This window comes from Haliotis asinina, chromosome 2, assembly GCF_037392515.1.
Source record: "Haliotis asinina isolate JCU_RB_2024 chromosome 2, JCU_Hal_asi_v2, whole genome shotgun sequence".
Lineage (NCBI taxonomy): Eukaryota > Metazoa > Mollusca > Gastropoda > Lepetellida > Haliotidae > Haliotis > Haliotis asinina.
The window spans coordinates 76112403-76134566 of record NC_090281.1 but is presented as its reverse complement, the minus strand read 5'-3'; the positions used below and the strand labels follow the sequence as shown (position 1 = coordinate 76134566).

Sequence of the window (22164 nt, the reverse complement as noted above, 5' to 3'; positions counted from 1 at the left end):
CCCAACAAACATCAATTAAAGTGTCATGCTTGGGAATGATTTATTTTCTCTGTAAGACATACATCATTACGGTCTATCAACATTTATCACATATCTATCTGTATGTAATCAAAAATGTATCAAAAGGTCGCATCTCCGGATACAGTTTCATCTGGATGAAGATGGATTACTGATTATTATAGCATGACCTATACTTAAACGATCCTCTCGAGTTTTTTGTATTTGTAAATGTCTCTTCGGTGAATTGCATTAAAATAATGCGAATTCACAAATGTACGCGACCATTGATTGATTGTTTGTTTGATTGAATGAATGGGAATTGTTTTACATTGCTTTCAGTCGTACTCTGGCATATATCAAGGGGGGATAACCATGCATGATAATCTTTGTACATTTTACCCAGACTGGTTATAAAACCCGGGTCTCCAGCGTGTGAACTCCCAGTTACATGGAAGATAACCCCGGGACGATATACTTTTGACTTCTGACTTTTTGTCACCCTGCTTGGATCCCTTCATTCTGGTCAGAATACGGGGCGTCGTATGGATCATCCGTGACAAAATGTTAGTATCTTTAGGCTAGCACAATACAACCGGTAGTATTCCGGTAAACTGCCTCGTTGAATCTGTAGAACTAGTTCTGGGTAGCAGGGGCGGTGGGGTAGACTAGGTATTCAAACGTTCGCTCGTGACACCGAAGATCCGGCTTCGATTCCCCATATGAGTGCTACGTGAGCCTGAATATTGCTAAGAGCGGCGTATAACTAAACTCACTCACCGAACGGCGTTGTACCACGATGATAGGATCCTGCAACACTTGGTCCGGACCCCTGTTAGTCTTCTACTGTTACTGAACACCAAGGATTTGGGCAGTGATGTAGCCTAGTTACGTGGTCTAAGCGTTCTCTTGGTTCATGAGTGCGGCGTAAAACAATGCTTGAAGAACATAATTCTGCTTTAGGCTGTAAAACAGGTGAAATTACCTACCGCAAAATACATTGTTGCTTCTGTTACGAGGATTCGTAAGAGAATTATATTTCAGTTATTATTCCAGAAATTACGTTCATGCAACAGGGGCTTATATCAATTTAATCTGGACAGAAATCCCAGCCTCTCCCTCTCTCGCACGGAGATAATTTAAAATGATTGCTCCAGTCCTTTTTAATATCTCATGGGACAGAACCCAGCAGATTGCTTAGCTTTTAAATAATTTGTTGAAACGTTTAAAAGTTAAAATTGCACAAGAACACAATTAAACTCATATTCCATGTTTCCTGTATTTAACGGTGTTTGGGGGTTTACGTTTTGATTTAATAATGAATGAAAATAACGGTTTCATCACGATAATTGAATACATTTGAATTAAACCGTACTCGAGGATGGGAAAACATCGTTATTACTCACCCGTTGAAGATATGACTATTTAATGATTTTACAAAGTTGTTACACATTGAGTAATAACATAGCGCGATGCCAATATGTATGACGTCAAAGTATTTTACAGTTATGACGTCACAGTGCTATAAGACCTTGTTTGACTCGCGGAAAGCTAAGTGTCACCGTGGAATTCTTGGGTAAGAAGTAAGAGACTTATACCCCGTTTATACGGCCACATTTGCTCACGTATGTATCGTTTGCATATATGCAAATTATACTTACGTGTGTAAATGTGGTCGTATAGACGCAATTACTCATGTGCAAAATTTGCTACAAGGAGCAAATTTGCACCTATCAGGGGGTAGGTGCAAATTCATTTACTAAGGGTAAGCAAAAGCAATTTTTTTGCTACCCTAAGCAAACATGCCGTATAGACGCACAGTAACTTTACTGACGGTAAGCAAATATTCCCGGGTAATTTCATCATACCTATTTTTAGAGTTCTACCGCCAAATCTGATTGCACCTGATTGGCTTTTCGAATATCACTTGATGTTTTGTCGTCACACTGTCAAGACGTGTTACGATGGCAAGTAAACAGAAAAACAATGATGGAAAAAAACGGGGAAATTCCTGGAATGACGAAGAAACAAATTGTTTGCTGGAAATATGGGAGGAAAATAGTATTGAAGAACAACTTGAAAATCCAAAAGCCAATAACGGGTCAGTTTCCACCGAAATGTTGGACAGAGGATTCCATCGTACATCTGATCAGTGTAAAGTGCGCATTCACACGTTAAAGAGAACCTACAGACAATACAAAACAAACATGAAGAAAAGCGGGAAGGGAAGAAAGATGTGTAAGTTTTATGAAGAGATGGACAGAATTTGGGGAACCAGACCGGCCTCGTCACCCGTAAAAGTGATAGAAACTATGAGTAAGACGATTGAGAATGACGAAGTGAATGACCTTGGCGTAGATGATAGTGACTCAAATGTACCTGCCGCGACAGAATACATTGGAGACATGGTGACTGTTGATGATGAAGATATCGAAGCACAGCAAGGATGTGAAGAGGAATCTTCAACGGAGACAGACACAATGAGTATGCCAAGCATATCAAATGCCGAAAACGCACCGGATGCAAAGCGAAAGGAATCGAGTAGCGAAGAGACAGAGAAAACTAAAAAAGAAAAGAAAAGAGTCAGAAAATCCAAATTTGAACTAGCTATCTCCACTGTCATGGACAAATTCAGTTCTGAGAACGAGAAATGTGAAAAGAAAATGTTGGATATTGAAAGGAGTAAAATTGACCTGGAAAAACAGAGACTTGACCTAGAAAGAGCAAAGATGGAGTCAGAGGAGAGACAGAGACGGGAAGAGAGAGAGCACCAGTTTAATATGATAATGGGGGCTGTGCGAGGGCCTGATGGACCGCCGTGTTTTCCTAGCACTTATGGACAACGATATGGTCATCGTGAAGATTCATTCAGAGGTCAAGGGTCTTTAGCATCCTCCGTGGAACACCCTCATGCATTGCACCTGATACTATCGATGACAAAACCTATTACAATCTCTAATGCATGCAGTTTAACTTTGATGGCCGAATCTGCATCGATACTTGGATGATACTTTGTTCATGATGTGTTTGCAAACTATAAAGGATTTTATTTCTTTGAAGAAATAGTAGATTTGTTTTCAGGTTTTAAAACTGTCATTTTCACAAGAGTGTGAGGTTAAACTGATTATATCTGCGATTTTTGTTACACAACTGATTGTTATTCAGTGTTTCGTTTCTTTTCTAAATCATAATGTAAACAGAAAGAGTGGAAATGTTTGTTTTTTTTAATTAAAATAAAGAAACAGACGAAAGGTTGCTTTTTTCATATTGAATAAGAATAATTAAACATAAGAGATGTAATCACAGGGATCCATGAAAAGCCAGCTGACATGCGAAATGAACATGGAGCATTATGATAAAGGGTAATGTCTAAATGTGTTCATATTTGCAAACATGAACGTTTTATGGAAACAAAATACAGATTTTACAGTCTGTCTAGGGTCTGTTTACTGTGAAAGCCTGTGCAATGTCGTCTCGGAGAGCCCTGGCGCAACAGGGTAACTCCTGTGCTGCATCTTGCATATCCTGTCCACCATCTTCATACTCCTCCTGATCTACTCTCCACTCTTCCCTGAACACCTCCCTGAAACTCTCACATATGTTGTGGAGGACGACACAGCAGCCTATCACAGTGCACGCAAAACCCACACCCACATCCACATCTAGTCTCTTTTGTAAGCATCTCCACCGTCCCTTTAAACGACCAAAGGCATTCTCAATTGTCATTCTGGCCCTGCTTAGGCGATAGTTGAATGTGGTCTGGGAAGGTGTGAGGTTGTCCCTGCAAAGATAAGGTTTCAAAAGCCAAGTCTTTAATGGGTATGCCCCGTCTCCAAGAAGAACTACAGGCATCTGTGAGTCTCCAACCTTCTTCCTCCAGTTTGGAAATAGGTCACCGCTATCACCAAGCATGTACAGTTCTGAATTTGCTAGGACACGGGCATCATGTACCCTACCTGGCCACCCAATGTTTACATCTGTAAAGACATAGTTGTGATCACACACACCCTGTAGTATTATAGAGTAAAACCCTTTTCTATTGAGGTAATCGCCATGGGAGTTTTGGGGAGCTATAATCGGTATATGACAGCCATCAACAGCACCTGCACAATTTGGAAAGTTCCATCTTTCCTCAAAGCCTTTAATTACATCCTTAGGGGCATTTTCATCAGGGAACCTCACAAATTCATCCAGAAGTACCTTCATGATAGCTGTACAGACTTGATGGACACATACGCATACAGTTGCCTTCCCGACACCAAAAAGATTGGCCACTGTCCTGTACTCGGAGCAGGAAGCAAGCCAGTATATTGCAATTGCAACTTTCTTTTGAACACTTAATGGTTCGTCAACTGTATTACGCTGAGGTGACAATTCATCCCGGAGTCTCTCGCAAACAAAAGTGAATGTTTCCTCTTTCATCCTGAAGTTTTCTTGCCAATCCAAGTCATTAAATTCCCGTAAAACAGTATCTTCAAACCATCTACTGTGTCTTGCTTTCCTCCGCATTTCTCTGAAGTTTGATGTTCCCAGTAAAACACCCAAACTAAAGAAATATGGAAATCTTCTACATCGACTCAGTCTTCTCAGTCTGACCCAGTCCATGACAACTGTTGGAATAACAAATCCCCTGAATTTTGCTACCAGTTAACGTATGGATTTAAAATGAACCATGAACGCAACGCAAATTTATATTTGCATATGTGAGTAAATATACTCACATGAGCAAATTTGCTTATATGTAAATGTTTGCCGTATAAACGGGCTAGCTTTGCTGCTAATGGTGAGTGAGTAAAAAATAAAATACTTAACTATGTCCCGTGTAACACCATATTGATGAAACTTGTGAATGGTATCGTATCGAACGAGTTAGATATCAAACCATTCTCTCATTTCATAAATATGGTATTACACGGGACATAGTTTAGCATTCTTTATTAATCGTTATTGCCAGCACTTACATAAAACTAAAAAGAAACGCATGAATGCCTGAGTTTTCGATGTATTACTAATAAAACAGATTTCTAAAACAGTGCTCGCCTATAAACGGAAAACGGATCTAATTTTATCAATACGGCAACTGCCTGCAACTGTGGGGTTATAAATAGCTGTGGTTCTCTTCAGCGAGGAACACAGCTGAAGCCCGGATCGTTTCGTTTCGTTATTGGTGAAACGCGCCCACGTTGCCGATCCACATTTTCTAATCACTCCGATCTAAACACATGTGCCGGGCGGTAGGGAATGTTTACAATTGCACTGATATGAACTAGGTTGCGTTTTCAATGGTTTACTTCGACAGTGTGTGCCGCACTGACATTAACCACTCGCGTCTCTCGCAACGCCATTGTGTCGAAGGGGTGAAGGTAGCTTGTTTACGGTGTTGTTAGAGGGAAGTGTTTTGGTCGACGAAGCCTAGCCATGTCTCAACTAACATAGCGAGCCGAACGGACCACTCCGAAGGCGTTCGAGACGAGCTGACACATCGACGGAGAGAATTTGTGTAATTCCCCACTATAATCAAAAATGGTGAGTACATTTTTCTTGGTGCCAATTTCCACGCATGTTCAGACCTCGTTCAGTGGCTAACCGCTTGTTGTCACGGTATGCCGGTATCGCAATTCTTTTCAATCGTGTGCTTCGAAATTGCGTGTTTATTTGATTTCTGCTGTTTATGATATTTGCATAAATCCATATGTATTAATGAATTTAATAAAACCTTAAATAACGCGCCATTTACAAACATAAATAATGCTGCTTATGACTTTGAACTATAAATATATTTCATATATGGCGTCACTATTTTACTCTGATCGAATTTAATTTGAGCTTATTGCTAAAATTATTACAATTGTATTATGTCTATAAACTAGGCCTCGTAAAGAGATTGAACTTGTCATAGTGGTGTATACTGAGTTACATTTGGATTGACATAATAATCTAGTCCGAACATAACCCTTCAAAATAATTCCCACTGACAGGTAAGAACCCAAGTGACGGATATAACGCTCATACATAATCCCCTCCCCTCTTCTCCTGTATACCGCCCCGCTATGTCCAGCTTGTGAACAGGTTGCTTTTGTCCCAAGGAGTTCATTGATTCCGCCTGGATTTTGTTCAGATTTTACGATGTGATCGGCAACTGATCTCGCCACTCGCGGAGTTTTATTTAATAGATCGATATGCTGAGAACGAGTGTAGGGTCGCGGCCCCTGTTGTGGCGAGCGTCGATCAAGAACGCCCTCCCAGAGAGGGGTGTTGGTCGGTATGTAGACAATAGCCTGTTACTTGTTCTGTACTATTTACACTAGGGCTTGAGTAAGGTCGGCAACTGACCAAGGTTCTTCCTGGAAAACGAACTAGAAAGGGTTCTCCACTCTCGCTTTGTACACGGGCGAGGGCCCAATGTTATAGACAGGTACCTTACCTTGCCCATGGATCTTACTGAAGAGCTCTGTGGGTGATTCGCCATACAATGAGACACATTAACGGATCATTGGATAGAAAGTTTAGACCGATCATTTGGAAACTCATGCTGGGACTATGAGATTTCACGATACCAGAGACATCCCCTTGAACTTGGATTAACACTCGTACGACCCAGACCACGGAATCTCCCATCATTCTGTGATCGTTATTAAGTCATTGTAAGCACAATCTCGATATTGGAATTCCCCATATATTTGGACTGACGTTCATCGATCTCGAATCAGAGGGCCCCTGTACTCGGACTGGTGTTTGACTATTGTCGGGATGAGGGTCCCTGCTTTGTATTCACTGGTGTTTGACCATTGTTGACCAGAGAGACCCGGTATACCCGGATGAGGTTTGACTATTGTCGACCAGAGAGTCCCTGTTATATTTGGACTGGGGTTTGACCAGTGTCGAGCGGAGCGTCTCTGTTGTACCTGGTCTGGTGTTTGACCAATGTCGACCAGAGAGTCCCTATTAATATGGACTGTTGTTTGACCAGTGTCCATCAGGGAGCGCCCCTGTTGTACTTTGACTGGTGTTTCACCTATGTCGACCAGATAGTCCCTGAAATATTTGGACTGGTGTTTGACCAATGTCTACCACAGAGTCTCTGTAGTACCTGGACTGGAGTTTGACCAGTGTCTACAAGAGAGAACCTGTTGTACTTTGACTGTGTTTCGCCTATGTCGACCAGATAGTCCCTGTAATATTTGGACTGGTGTTTGACCAATGTCCACCACAGAGTGTCTGTTGTACCTGGACTGGCGTTTGACCATTGTCGACCAGAGAGTCCCTGTTGCACTTGTACTTGGACCGCTGTTGACTCCCCGTTTTACATGAATTCGTGTTTGACCAATGTCTGCCAGCTCGTCCCCGATGTAATCTCGACATTGGAATTCCCTATATATTTGGACTGAGGGTGATCTATCTCGACCAGAGAGTCCCAGTTGGCCACCCCAACCAGGGAGTCTTCCTACGCCCAGTCCCTTGTGTGGATAGGTGGTTTTACTGGTCGTAAAATATCGTTAAGTGAGAGGCGATTTCACTGATCCGATGGTCAGATTTGATTGCTGAGGTGTAATCTTGATCGTTGCCCTCGGTGGCAGTCACTGGATTGTCTCATTCAGACAAGTTTGTACAAGTCGGATGGCCCAACTCCACAGATACCACGTCTGCTTAATATTCGATGTTACCTACTGCTGAATCCGTACGACGTGCTGATGGGTTTTTAACGCAATTATGTCCCGCAATTATGTCATTACTGGTATCCCCTGCCTTGTTATTGTTTGGATATAGGTAAAGACGGCGTAAAACCTGCTCACTAACCCACTTGACTGCTTTGGTAAAACAAAGGGTGACAATTTTTCCAACGCAATATCTGCCGATCAATCTTCTAACCCTCGACCTCTGGCTCCTTTCACGGCCAACTGAGTGATTCATCAGATTCCAAGTCTGCCTGTGCCTACTGTTTATTTTGTTATTTGTCTGCTATGTTCCGTAATCAGCAACATTCCAGCTCTATGGCAACGGTCTAAAAATATCGAGTTTGGACCATCATATCCAGTGATCGACATCACGAGCATCAATCTACACAACCCGCCCCTTCCCATGTCGGGATATCTGAAGAAATGGAGACCAGCCGTATTATTTCTGGACCCTTTGCCTGTACAACTGCACGGGATATTATTTCTTACCTTCAGCTCCCGGCAGTAAGTCATGCTGTAACTATTAGAATTACAAATATAACTGTATCTTTTTCACTTAATCTAAAATTTAAAAAAGAGAAAAACAAAAACAAAATGAAAAAAGCACGAAACAAAGAAAAGAGCACGAAAAACAACAGCAAAACCTAACAAAACAACCAAAAGTACATAAAAAGCAACAACCAAAAAACCCAAACATTTACACACACACACACACTAAAAAAAACCAAAAAAACCCCCAAAAAAACCAAACTCACTCAATACAATGGTTTAAATGTTATGATACTATATGAAGATATACTAAAAATTCCGTTTCTGAACACGTCTGATTGGGAAGCGTTTGGCACAGGAGCGTCCAGAGCATAATAATATATCGTCACGATGAAGTCCTGAGCTTGTCCCCACAAACCATACCCATTTATGGCACCTTGCCGCAGTGATAGAAACGGTATATTGCACAAAACGGCGTAATGGTTATCTCGCTCACAAACCCTTTCAGTGATATGTACAGACTGTAGACATACTTTAGTCATTTCGGGTCAAATGAATGAGTTTGCTATTACCGCTCAACTCCAAATCCACAGACCTGAAGCCACACGACAGTGAGATTAATTGACGTACGCTAACTAAATATATTTTGGCCTGATCTTTTCCTCATTGAGAGAGGTTCGCCGACATCGGAAGTGTCGAATTGCGGCCATGCATGTAGTATCCGTGATACGTGCGTTGTCCCAACAGTGAGTCGGTACAGAGTCTGCTTAGTAAGTAGAAAGAACAATAACGACCCAGGATGGATATCGCGGATACAACTATGTTCAGACGCGACCATTTTCGTTCCAAAACCGCCCCACATTTTTTGAACGAGGACAAGGGAACCCGCGTTACGTTTGTCAGGCGAATAATGTCCAATGAAATCAGATACCTTAACCTATCGAAATATAAATATCTGTCTCGTCGATAATGGAAATGAACACGATAGAAATTGTCATTGTAGTATTAGACGACTGTGTAGAATACCCCAGACGCCATTAAGCCACGTGCCATCTCTACCACCGGTCACTTTGAAATGTTAAGCTCCAGTCGTCCAATGACTTTCCCATTTGTCGCTTAGGTATGCATCAGTACTCACATTCTTCTTCGACAATCATATGGATCTGGCTTTTATTACTCCGTACTCGCATGTAGCATGAACAGCATGAGGTATGCGACCTTTTGACCTCATTAATATGCATAAATATATACATACCTGTTGGCTAGTATGGACTGGCTGGTTGAGGAGAGCTAGCCGAATAAAATTATGTGAAATATGACCGAGGTGCGGGTATCAATGAATATCGTTCATTGTTGTAGCGGTGACGTTTCAAGTTGGTTATCATCAGAAGATCTTAAACAGTGTTAAATGTCATCCTATATTCAACGTGCCCAGACATGACTGTAAGCCCGACAGCTATAGATCGTGGTGACATGTGTATACAGGCGGAGAAATACTCGCGATCCCCGTCCACTTTATTATCGCAGTAAATTTAGTCATGATATTCCAACGGGAGCCAGTTTGTACACAACGTTATGTACGCTGTCACCCTTTGCGGGGAACTGTGTCTCCTGAATCATCTTGCTGAAGTGTCATTCTTATATAATCGCACAAAGCTGGAATATTACTGAGTATCATCGCGACAACTCTAGGGGTTGTACTGTGAGAGCGAGTTTTGAACGCCGTTTTTAGCAAAGTATTCCAGCAATATCACTTATGGGGACACCTGAACTGGACTTGTACCCATTTTCCGTGTCTTCTGCATGACGAGCAAACGCTTTAGCCACTAGGCTACTCCACCACCCTGTAAATGGCAGAATAATTAATCCACGATGTCTTTGCACAAAGCCCACAAACAAGTGATAACAGTTTTATTCACGTACTAAGTAGGCATAAGCTAGTTAGTCAAGTGCTGGGTCAATAAGAATAGGAGCTCCAGAATGTCTAGGTCAATTAGTGTCAGTGTGGAGGTAATGGATGCTGCCCACCACAATACGTGCAGTGTAGGGTGAGTGAGTAAGTTTAATTTTACGTCCCTTTCACTAAACTTCAATCAATATCACGGCGGGTTACATCACAAATGGGCTTCACACATTGTACCCATATCGAACGCTTTAACCACTGGGCCACCCAACGGCCCCTGATCAGAATTTGACGGCAGCAGGGAAACAAGCTGGCAAGAGCTGTTGCGGAGCGTCATCATTGGAGAGGGGCGGTGGGTAAAGTGTTTGATCGACACTCAGAAGACCTGTGTTCGAATCCCTTTGTAGGTACAACATGAGTAACCCGTGCCATCGTCATATCGCTGAAAATAATTTTGCTAAAAGTGGCATGCAACAATACTCGCTAGAGGAGAATCTACAGGGGAACACACATCGCCTTCCCTCTTCCCACCATCAATAGGGAAAGGCTGCTTACATTTCATTAGGGGCCGTCAAATTCGTTCGGGCATGGTGGCGTAACCTAGTGATTAAATCGTTCTCTTGTCACGCCAACGACACGAGTTCGATACAACGTGTGAAGCCCATTTCCTCCACCTGGATACTGCCTGAATAGTGCTAAAGTTATAATGAGTATAACTAAACTCCCTCGCTGAACAGCGTTGTACCATGGTGACAGGTTCCTAGACACTGTGTTCGTTTCCCATGTTAGTCGTAATTTGTTAATGAACACCATTTCCATTGAGATACGTGGGGGTCTGGGGTAGAATAAGGCCTTCAGCAACCCATGCTTGCTATAAGAGGCGACTAACGGGATCGGGTGGTCGAGCTCGCTGACTTAAATGACACAGATCGATCCTCATGATGTTCATCAATGGATTGTCTGGTCCAGACTGGATTATTTACTTATGTCACGATAACACTGTAATGCTGTTCCAGTGCTGATTTCCGCATACCACCCTGAAGCTCTCTCCATGTTACCGGCAATCATCTTCCCAGTATGCCTGATTCATATAGTGTAAGCTGCCAAACCTTGCCCGCAGAGCCATGAAAGATATATGTTAAACTGAGAAGATCACAGTAATAACCGAACCAGATACCGTTATGGAATAACCAAACGCCGGACGGTAAACACGTAACCAGTTGTCGGCATGTCTCGTCCCCATCTATTATCATACGGGGCGGTGGGGTAGCCTAGTGGTTAAAGCATTCGCTAGTCACACCCGTCTCGGTCCCCCACATGGGTAAATCATATGAAGCCCCTTTCTGGTGTATCCCGCCTTGCCGTCGTTGTAATATTGCTAAAAACGGGATAAAACTGAACTACACTTACGTATATTGATGCGGGGCAGTGGGGTGGCATAGTGGTTAAAGTGTTCGCTCGTTACGACTGGGGTTCAATTCCCCACACGAGTGCAGCATGTGAAACCCATTTCTTGTATGCCCGTCGTGATCATTGTTTAAAGCGTTGTAAATCTAACCTCACTCACACATTCCACGGTGATGCATGTTCAAGATGGTGTTTGTTATGTTACAGTACGGGTTCGTCAATCACGCTCTGGAGCTGCTGGTGCTGAGGCAATTTGGGCAAGAAAAGTGGGAGGCAATCAAGTAAGACTAATACTGTTTTTGTTTAGGTGCGCGGTAAACAACAAACAAATAAGATAACTGTACCCAACAAACAAACACAACGATCAAACAACAAAACGCTTCACCCGGCACAGATGTGGACAACATGTGGAAGGAGTTTGTTTTTATGTGCACGAATACAACGCTCATCGTCCATTAAGGCTGTTGATGTTAGTACATTGTAATACAACCCAGGAAGAATAGAATCCAGATCTCAATTCTATGTTTAGACCTCCTCAACAAAAAGAGGGAAAAGATGTGATTCCGATTTCCCCGCCGACCCATATCTGAAGAGGCTGACCTTGATTATTTTTAGGTGTCTTGGATTTTTCACCACCTCAGGTCGCGCTCTACAAACCGTTCGTATTATTAGGACGTTTGTAAGCCTGTGATAAACCGTTAAGTCCCGATTGGTCGTACTGCGGTGAACGCCTAGGGACCACGGTCCTAATAATGTCCCATACCACTTGCATAGTTACGATGTTAGACTAAACATTATAGAAACACTCGGTTTTTCATAATAGATTGCAAAATTACAGATTTTCAAAGAAAAATATAGTTAGAATTGGTCTTATGGAACCCTTGCTTGCCGTAAGGGGCGACTAACAACAACAACGAACAACCACGTATATGGAGTAATTATGGACAACAGTACCTTTTACCCACAGTGAAAAGCGATTTTTACTAGCCACATGTAGTTAACATTAGGACGACAATGAGCCCACCGTGACATCTAAACAATATCTATTTAGACCTTCCATGCAGCAACTGTTCCCAACCCAGTAACGTAACGTCCGCTAATTCGCACATTAAACATGCCAGTAACGGCATGTTCCCAGTACTCCAAATATATTCTTCATAATGCTTGTCCATGTTCCTATTGTTTAGTTAAAGACACATTGTAATTTACACACATTTAATCTATACTACTCCATCTCTTATGGTAGAGTTACTTTCGTTAGCAATACGGAAGTGAGTTATTACGAACTGTTCGATTAAACGAACTGATATTACGGGCTCGGAATATACTGGTTTGCTGTAGGCGTCGCAATGTGTATTACCACGTGACACATACATATGCGCACGCAGGATGGCCATCGCAGACCTGCCTGCCTTGCGTATTTTAGCGTATTTTGTACGAGACTTTTCATTAAATACGGGTATAGGTTGTACGCCAATCGAGTCATTTTCTTCAAAAAGTAGTTTCATTCCACAATGTAGTTCAACTTTTAGTATTAACCATCATTGAGGACGTCCTTATCTGTTCTACTCAATGCCATCACCACCCATACCGATGTATTCCGATTGTTTACTAATGGCAATAACAGGACTGTCCAAGCCATTGACAAACCCCCGGATTCGGAAATCCAAAAAGTATCCTTCGATCAGAAGATTATTGAGAAATACACTTCTATCACCGGAATAAGCAGGTCAACTAAAGGTATGACAAGTATGACATTGTGTATTGTACATATTGCTGAACAGGAACCAGATTATGTTCGTTATGAGACTGCACACTTTCACACCTGAAAACACAACTTTTAGCCGCCTTGAATACACTTTGAAGCAACTGGGGTAGGGAGGTCTGCCATCGGTCCTAACTGTAGATTTGAAAGCATGTCTGGTTCCTGTTCATCGATGAGTATTAGTGGGACGAAGTGTTTTTCAAATTCTCTGTATTTTGTAATGTTATGGAGGGGCACGTGTGACCTAATTCGCTTAAGGCGCCGTAACTGTTTCTTTGTATCTCGAGGACTTTTCAGAATCTTGTGGTAGCGGGTTCCATTTGTCAGTTATCGGATTTTACTGGTAGTTTCAGAGTAACTGTGGGGTTTTCCCCGTCGCCGGTGAGTCCAGTGAGAAGCAGCCCTAACTTGTAGGCTAATGGCTCACAAATACGTGCCATGGGTTGGAAATGCCCACATTACAATTTAGTAACGTGTTTTTGCACGAACCTTGCGCACTTCTACACGCTTGGGAAAAGGATGTGTGGCGACTGTCAGTTGAGTCCTGTCGTATTTAGAAACAAATTAAGTAAAGTTAAGACTGTTTTGCTTGTGTAATACGTCTCTTTGCTTGCATGGCACCTGCTAAGCAGACGCAGGAATAATGGTTATCTGGAAACAACACATGGGATTCCAGCTGCTACAAAATGGCTGGGCGCTGTCATTAATCAGTAGCTCAGTCATGCTCCAGGCTCCAGATACCGCAATGGCGGTGGGGGCTGGGGTGATGTTGGAGTGGGGTTATCTACGAATAGGGTTATGTAGGGGCGGGGTTATGGAGGATGGGGAATGGGGGAATGGATATATGTACATGTCAGATAATGTAGAGGTGGGGTTTTATGTCTTGAGGGTTTATGTTGTGTGGAGGGTTTATGTGGGGATGGATTATATATATGCGTGTAGGTTATGTGAAGGTGGGGTTATGTGAGTGTGAGATGTAGTTAAGTGGAGGTGGGGCTATGGAAGAATGGGATTATGCAGTGAGTATCTTTAGTGGACGCAGCCATGCACAATGGGCGTTAAATCCTTTCACGTAACATGGGATACAATATCGCAGCATTGCTGGGTGCTCAGACCTCTGTGTACCACTGTGGACTCGACAGAACAGACAAGACAAGCCAGATACGGAAGCGACTGGTGCACCATGACCTAAAGATAGGTCCCCGAGTATAAGCCATACCCATGGGACAATAGACTCGAGCATGAAGCATCTAAGGCTACTCTGTCAGCCTCGGGGATCTGAAGTATACAGTTCTCCTCCTCCAAGAGCAAGTATACAGAGCGGTTGTCCAGATCAGTAAGGTCCATATACAGTGGAAGCTGTCTAACCTGGCACTCATCAGGACTGAAGAAATAGTCCGGTTTAGACAGCGTGCTGGATTGTAGAGCTGATGATAAACGTACAAGCAACGGGTAGGACAGGCTTTATGCTGACATTGACAACTTGCCGAATGGACGGATGCCGGTTATGACAGCTATAGTATAGACAGAATAGTTCAAACCTCATGTTGTCTAAGTTAAGACGTTAACTGATGGTGCTTGTTACTGCCATGCCTATCACAGAGTACGCAGTGTAGTAATCATAATCTGTGCAACTATAGATTACTAAGTTTGTCCAAGTTGATGCATCAGGCCTGAGAGACGGGCATTTGTCCTTACAAATAACGCACGCACGTTTGTACGTGCTCATGCCGCTTGTGCACACGTAAACGCAGCTAAACACACCTAAACAATTATGTGTATGACAAATCGTAAGCGCGAAGTTAATCCATCCATATGAAAAGAACGCAGAATATGTTATTGCACAGGCTTATTGTTACCTTGGTACATATATATTCGTGAACAGAGGCGGTGTTTATATTTTGATTACCACGTGTGATTGTGGTGCCTCAAGATGAATGGTGTGAATGGCTACCTAGGGAAGACCAACCAGGAAGCTATATTGTGTGTCAGCGTTGGTATTTTTCACAGTATTGGCCGGCCAATCTATACTCGAAGACGACTAAATGGATTGAGTGGTGAGACTTATTGTGCAGTAATAGTGTGAGACCCTTCTTATCTTATCAATCACTGTCCATTTACTGGCCGTCATCATATAACTGAAATATTCTGAATGTGATCAACACCTAACTACAGTTGGGAGTGGTTATCATACTTCATACTGACAACCTGATTGATTCATGTCATTACTCATTATATACTTTATCGGGAGGTGAATCTTTTCAATCTTAATTGTAAAAATATTTCGCCATATGTGGTCCGATTGTCTTAAGCGCAATTTGCTATGCAGAGTTATTCATCTTGGGCTCTTCAGGATTCTGTGATTCGAATCAGTGTTTGGCCTTCGTCCCTTATTAACCCGACGGACAGTAAATGACTGCAAATTTGCAGCCACTTACACCGTGCACAAAACACACAAAACACGAGGTATGCATTTTAGTTTCACCCGTCGCCATAGTGATAGATGAAGATGCATACGCTGTTTGGTACAATCCTGAATGAAACATTTGAAACTTTGAATGATACATGATGTCCAAATACCCCATTTTAAATTCTGCTTTAATGTTGCTGCTTCATCCATAAGATATTCCATCAACTGTTACACTGGACGTTGGGCCCGTACAGCTCCTGGTGACCTGCAAGGTGATATACTGAAATCATCAAATCCCCTATTCAGACATCCGAAATGTGAGAAATTACAAGCCAATTTCAGATCAATACTAATGCAATGGTACCGTCGGTTATTTGGAATTTCACAGCTCTGTTTGGTTCAGAGTGTAGAACTTCGGTCATGCGTAGAATGTTTTCAAGGTCTTCACAGCCACGATGACTTAAGAGATGTGGATGTTCGACTGATGCGCCTTCTTCCGTCCCAAAGACGTCATGAAAAGCACATTTGGAAACATGAACTTAGCTGCCATTAATAATTCAAAAACAAGCGCCAATTACTCGGTTCCAAGGTATCAAGTTCCAGTCAAGATGGCTTCATGGATATCTTTGTGAGGTATGCTCCAATCTGGCTACAGCAACGAAGCTGACATGTCACATTTTAAATTACCTACACCTCCCGATCAATGAACACTGGGGCAAGGTCAGATACATTTCCCTTGGTGAAGTCCAGTGTTGCTGTCTATTCCAGAGGACAGGATGATGGAGACGTTCGGAGGCGGAAAGGAAGCGTGTTCTTATTGAGCATTGGGGTCGGGTTCCGGTTCTGGCATAGGGTTATGATTTGTGTTCCGCTGTCAAATAAATCAACGAAGGTAACGTCACAGAGACGCTGGCCAAACTCAACGTTTGGCAGTATTATGCAAAGCTGACTTTTGGGACCGTGACTTCACACGAATATTTCCAAAAGAGTGAGTGAGTGAGTTTAGTTTTACGCCACACGCAGCATAATTCCAGCTAGATGTCGGCAGTGTGTAAACAATTGAGACCGGTCAATAAATCACGAGCATCGATCTACGCAAAATGGATAGGATGACATACGATGACTTTTTCCAACCGAGACGTAAAGCCTTTACCTTCACTTTCGTAGATAGCCCTGCCCTGGTATTGCTGGACAATTGTGAAAGCAGCGGAAAGCCGAACTAAGCCGTTGAAGATTACGCCACGTTCATAGGGGCTTTGAACCCAACTACTCACTCGTCAAACACCCCGATCCCTCTTGCCAGCATTTGCCGCTGAAGACCAAAGGACACCGGAAATAGGCATCTCACATTTGGGAATCGAACCCTGGTTTTCAGCGTTACGAGCCATCATGTTAACCACTAGGCTACCCCACATCCACACAATGCATAACGGTTTAACAAATATATCAATATATCAAAATATGGAGGTGTCAAAATCCTATTTTAGAATGCGCGAACTAAAATTATGTTGTTAAAATTTTGGCACTACGATTTAATACGCGATGTGTTTATATTAAACAGTGATATAAGTAAGTGTCGAAGTTGCACTGAAGGATGTGATGATGATAATGCTTCATTTAAGTGCTGATATTTAGCCAACATTGTCCACTTGACTAATGATATAGACAGCCGAACCTGCCCACTTGATCCGTAATCTTGTCTGAGCGTCTGTTTCCAGCAATATAACTCCCACAAGAGGCCAGGTCTGCCTACCTTTTGATGATCCTCAAATTGAACGACAAATTATCTTTCCTTTGATGCCACGGCTCCCAGGTGTAATATGGCAATTATAGCAGTCGGAATAGACTGCCATCAGCACACTATCAGCTGACCTGTTACCACGGCCGGGGCACACATCCCATAAAAACACTGACTTGATGCTGTCTTTTGGGACCTGTCTTGGTTCTGTGTCACGGCGAGTAATTGTCTTCCCTGTCCCGAACAGAGACCCAGCAATCAAGTTTCAAATAAAAGTGGAAGAAGTCAGTAATTTCTGCTGATATGAACTCGCGAAACGTTGATGAGCACACACGAGCAAATATTTGTTGTGATGTCCCACTGACCTATCTTGTAACAGGCGCATTACTGGTCAGTCGAACGCTCTCAAGGAGGAGACATTGTTGTTGTGATTTCAGCTGTGTAGTCGATTATTTCTAAAACCTGCTTGTTGCTTGAATGTCCAGTGAGCGAATTTTTGTTGTTTAACGCCCCTCACAGCAATATATTAGCTATATGGCGGCAGCCCGTAAATAATCAAGTCTTGACCAGTGAACAACATCATGAACATTGCCCAACGCAGTTGCGATACGATGACATGTGTCGACCAAATCTGCAAGTCTGACAACCCGATTCTGTTAGTCGTCTAAGCGTGGGTTACCAAAGATCATTTCTAACCCGGATCGTCAGGAGTGCCCAGTAAGCCGTACAACTTGCCTACTTGCAGGATCAGCAAGTTTCAATTGAATGCATCACTGATGGTGAGTTATTGTGGTTCACCGACACGTCCCGTCCAAACCACATTTAAGAGTATACAATATTAACATCAAAGTCAGCAACGGCTCCATACATCAGCAACTGTAATGTTCAGATGTTGCAAGTCGATAAAGAACCGTAACAACGATCGTTGCCAATTACATTTAGACACTCCAAGCCAAATGAATCCACTTCATACTTTTTCAAAGAAGCATCGAATAGCCCTTAATCATTTTTGTTTGAAGAAGGTATTTTCACGAGCGAAAAACTTGGCTGATTACAATTTTTGCCGTAACAGTTCTCCGTTGTGGTCATTACAATCGCTATACAAAAACTATCGACCATCTGTGTATTGTTACATGGCTGCAAGGGACTCTATCATCTTAGTTAACAAATCTGTCCGCTTCTATCAACCGCCCCACCATACAGCCAGTCAGGGCCTTAGTGTGTATCTTATTAGATACATTGAAAGACGCTGCAGTAATTACTACACTCCCCTAGCTCCAATCAGCTTGTGTTGGGATGCTTTGATCTGGTAGATGAAATTCCCTTTGTCTAGTGCATATCTGGAGGCAAACTAACGCTCTGCTTTTGTGTTTCGATAGGGCCTGATGGTAGAGTTCAGTGGAACGTCCGGTTTGTGGGAGTATTTGCGGGCGAATGATGATAAATCCAGTAGAGTTCACATTTTGTGAGGAAATTATTCATGACTGTACTCTTATATCTGGCATGGAAACAAAGAATGCAGGTTACTGTAACTTCTCTGTGTTTGGGAATCTTTAAACATGTTTTGTGCTACCACAGTCATCCCATCAAGTGATTTGACAACTCAACGATTTTTCCTGCTTATGTCATGGCACACTGCAATTAGCTGTGTAGAGTCGTGTCCCTTAGTCCTCAGGGGATTCGCTCATCGTTATGTTAAGTGCCAGATTCATCTTGACCATGATTCGTAGTCTTTTTAGCTTCACACCCATTGCTCATTGGTTTCACTTGATGGGGTGAAGTTAGTTAACCACCCAAATCGTGCGGGTCCCCTTAGCACAGGATGTGTTATGTTGAGATGTTGTGTTCTATTCAAACTAATAAAGGCGCAATGGAGTAGCTTAGTGGTTAAAACGCTCGCTCGCCATGCCCATGACCCAGGTTCGATTCCCCACGTGTCCAGCTCATTGCTTGTAGATATTGCTGGATATTTTGCTAAAAACCTCGTAAAACTAGACTCGCTCGCACTGACGATCATTTCATTGATGTTATTACATGTACTCCAGTGAGTCAGGGTATAATGCGAATCAAAATCAGTTCGCATTGATCAGCCTGCTGTTTGTGTACAAAACGTTTCGATTAAGTACATGTTTACATTTAGTCGGAATGCATGGACATTCCTCACACACCAGTAGACAAACACGACTGATATATACATGCACGCATCAACATCATTTTGCACATTGCATCGTCTCGACAACCACGTTCCCGGTAAGAATTCCAGTGAGCAATCTAAATAATGAGAGTGAATACCGAGTCCTTTACGGTAAGCATTTCGCTCTGCACTGTTGTGTTCCATTGGGCCTGTAAGTCTCCAGAGGGGCTACTTTCGGTACAAAGCTGATTACCAGCGCCTTTTACATGGGCCAACGAGACGGGGCCCACTTTATTTCCGGTACAAGATTTCCAGTGACAAGGGAATGAATAAATCAACAACCAAACCGCAAGGTATGACTTTACTTGACAGGACCAAGTGTACGGCCATGGTCTGTACACAACTGTCATACTATTTGGCTAATGTGTGGATGGATGTAGATCTAAGTTTTCGTATTCCTGCAAGAATTAACGGTTCCTTGCTGGCAACTGTCAGCCATGAGACCATTCGGAAAGTACTATTCAGAAGTATCTAGGTCTTGCAAAGTGCCGTGACGAACGAACCCTATTGGCATGACTAAACTATGCTCTCAGGATCAAATCGAGTTGTACCCACATGAAGATCCGGGTTATAGCTAGTCTTCAGCAAGCCACGCTTGTCTGAAGAGTGGACTAACGGGATGGGGTGGTCAGACTCGCTGACCTGGTTGAAACGTGTTATCGTATCCGAACTGCGTAGATAGATGCTCATTCAGTTGACCACTGAATTCTCTGGCCCAAACTCAATCATTCACAGACCGCCGCCATATATAGCCGTATATGTAATTATATATTCTCATTCTATAGAAAAAACTCAGTAGATGTAATCATATAGTCGACAATCAGAGGTACCTGCCCGCACAGAAGCAGTCTTTGCACATCGCTGCATGACGCTTCGTCTGAAATTTTGTGTGAAGTTCTGACCCACAGTGGTTGTTAAAAGATGAAAGCAGGCAGTCATACAATGGCTGACGCTAAGATGAAAAGTCACTAAGGAAAAGCGACGATGACTTGTTTAAATACACCTACCATAGAAGAGACTGACTTCTCCAGACAACACTCTTTTAAGGATATTTAAATCTGATTATAAAATATTGCCATATTTTCGTTCATTGTGATGTTATTCGTATTGTAACTTCATCATCTTGAGTACTTGGCTTACAGAGGTGATTATGTCGTCAAAAGTATCAGGATTTGCTGCGGCGTTAACTGGAGTGGAAAGCTGTACAAATGGCATGATCTCTTAAGTGCTTCACGCCATAATATAAATAGCTTTCACGTTGATAACATTGACAAAACGGTAAGCGTGACACGTATATGATGAACATGCTAATGACGATGTAACGAATATTGTTTGAGTTTGTCCCGACCATTTGCTGTGTATTTTAGTGGAAATGCCTATAACGAATTACTGATGTAATGAAGTAAATTTTTCGGTCCCTTACAGTTCGTTGTACCTATGGTTTACTGTACCACTTTGTTATTAACATTGCGGGCGGTGGGGGAGAGTAGTGTTAAAGCGTTCGTATGTGGCGCCGAAGACCCGAGTTCAATTCCCCACGTTCGTACAATATGTAAAGCCCATTTCTGATATTCCTCGCCGTGATAATGCTGGAATATTGCTACATGCAGCGTAAAGCAAAACTCATTCGCTGTTAACATTATCTTATTTACTCTTGTCGTACAGTGTTCTAGAAATAAATAGTCTGAGGCATCTTAAAAATTAATCCTTTGATAAACTAAGAATGCCAACGAACGCACGGAGTTTTGTAAATAGGAAGTAATTATTGCATATACATGTACATCGTTATAATAGTTATACAGTTTCCTGCAAGACCCTTGCCGATTATGTTGGACGTGCAGTTAGTGACATTTCCTAATATGTAATCAAGGAACGTCGATACGATCTGACAACCACTTTCAGAGTGGACACTCAGTTTAATAGAAATATGAGGGTTATGTCACTCAATGCTGTAATGATCGTACTTTTGCATCTGTGAGGGACAAGTGTTTTCAGTTCCTTCCTGCTTTGCTCGTGAAATGACAACTCCATGTGTCTGATGGGCGACTTGACATTCTCCCTGAATTCCACCTGTATAAGGGCTGTAATTTTGTTGAGGTGAGGGTCCTTAGACAGTCCAGTTGATAACAAGAGCGTGGTCAGCGTTCATAGCTTGGAGTTCAGCATAGACGGGCCCGAGGTCTAAGCACAAGCTGCTGGATGGCAGGAGCTGTCCTTCACCACACCTTCCCGCTGGGCTCGAGAAGGTTCTGATAAGAGGAAGAGAGTCAAATTGGATTGATCACGATGAGGACCTAACTAAACTGGGACTTGCATTCATGCCTCATTGCATGAAGACTAGATGAGGGTTGACAACGAATTTGGCATCTGCCATGAACGTCCCTTCTGAGTACCTCTCAAGGAAACAGTCATCCTATGCTATTGTTATAGGGATTAAAAGGAGAGAGATTACTTTGTAGCTTCAGAAATTGACGGGAGAATTTAGCAAATCCTCCTTGATTGTAGTAGAGGATTGTAATATCCCTAAATAGTCCTATCATCGGACCAGTTCCTGGTCTCCCCAGTACGTCACGGGTACCCGCTAT

At 42.6% G+C, this 22164-nt stretch overlaps 2 protein-coding genes across 2 annotated transcripts in view; both read left to right on the top strand.

Annotated features, from left to right (window-relative positions):
• The first annotated feature begins 1961 nt into the window (after positions 1 to 1961).
• Positions 1962 to 3005, top strand: LOC137272025 (protein FAM133-like). Its single transcript, XM_067804399.1, has one exon. It carries the CDS (start codon positions 1962 to 1964, stop codon positions 3003 to 3005), a length of 1044 nt encoding a protein of 347 aa, XP_067660500.1.
• Positions 3006 to 5240: 2235 nt separating this feature from the next.
• Positions 5241 to 22164, top strand: part of LOC137274339 (guanylate cyclase soluble subunit beta-1-like) — a 55507-nt gene continuing 38583 nt past the window's right edge. The window contains exons 1-2 of the mRNA XM_067807486.1: positions 5241 to 5523; positions 11680 to 11753. Coding sequence (XP_067663587.1) covers positions 5521 to 5523; positions 11680 to 11753 — 77 coding nt within the window. The 5' untranslated portion in view covers positions 5241 to 5520. The remainder of the gene's footprint in view (positions 5524 to 11679; positions 11754 to 22164) is intronic.

Coding starts and splice junctions, on each gene's coding strand:
- LOC137272025 (XM_067804399.1), top strand. CDS start 1,962: ATGGCAAGTAAACAGAAAAACAATGATGGAAAAAAACGGGGAAATTCC.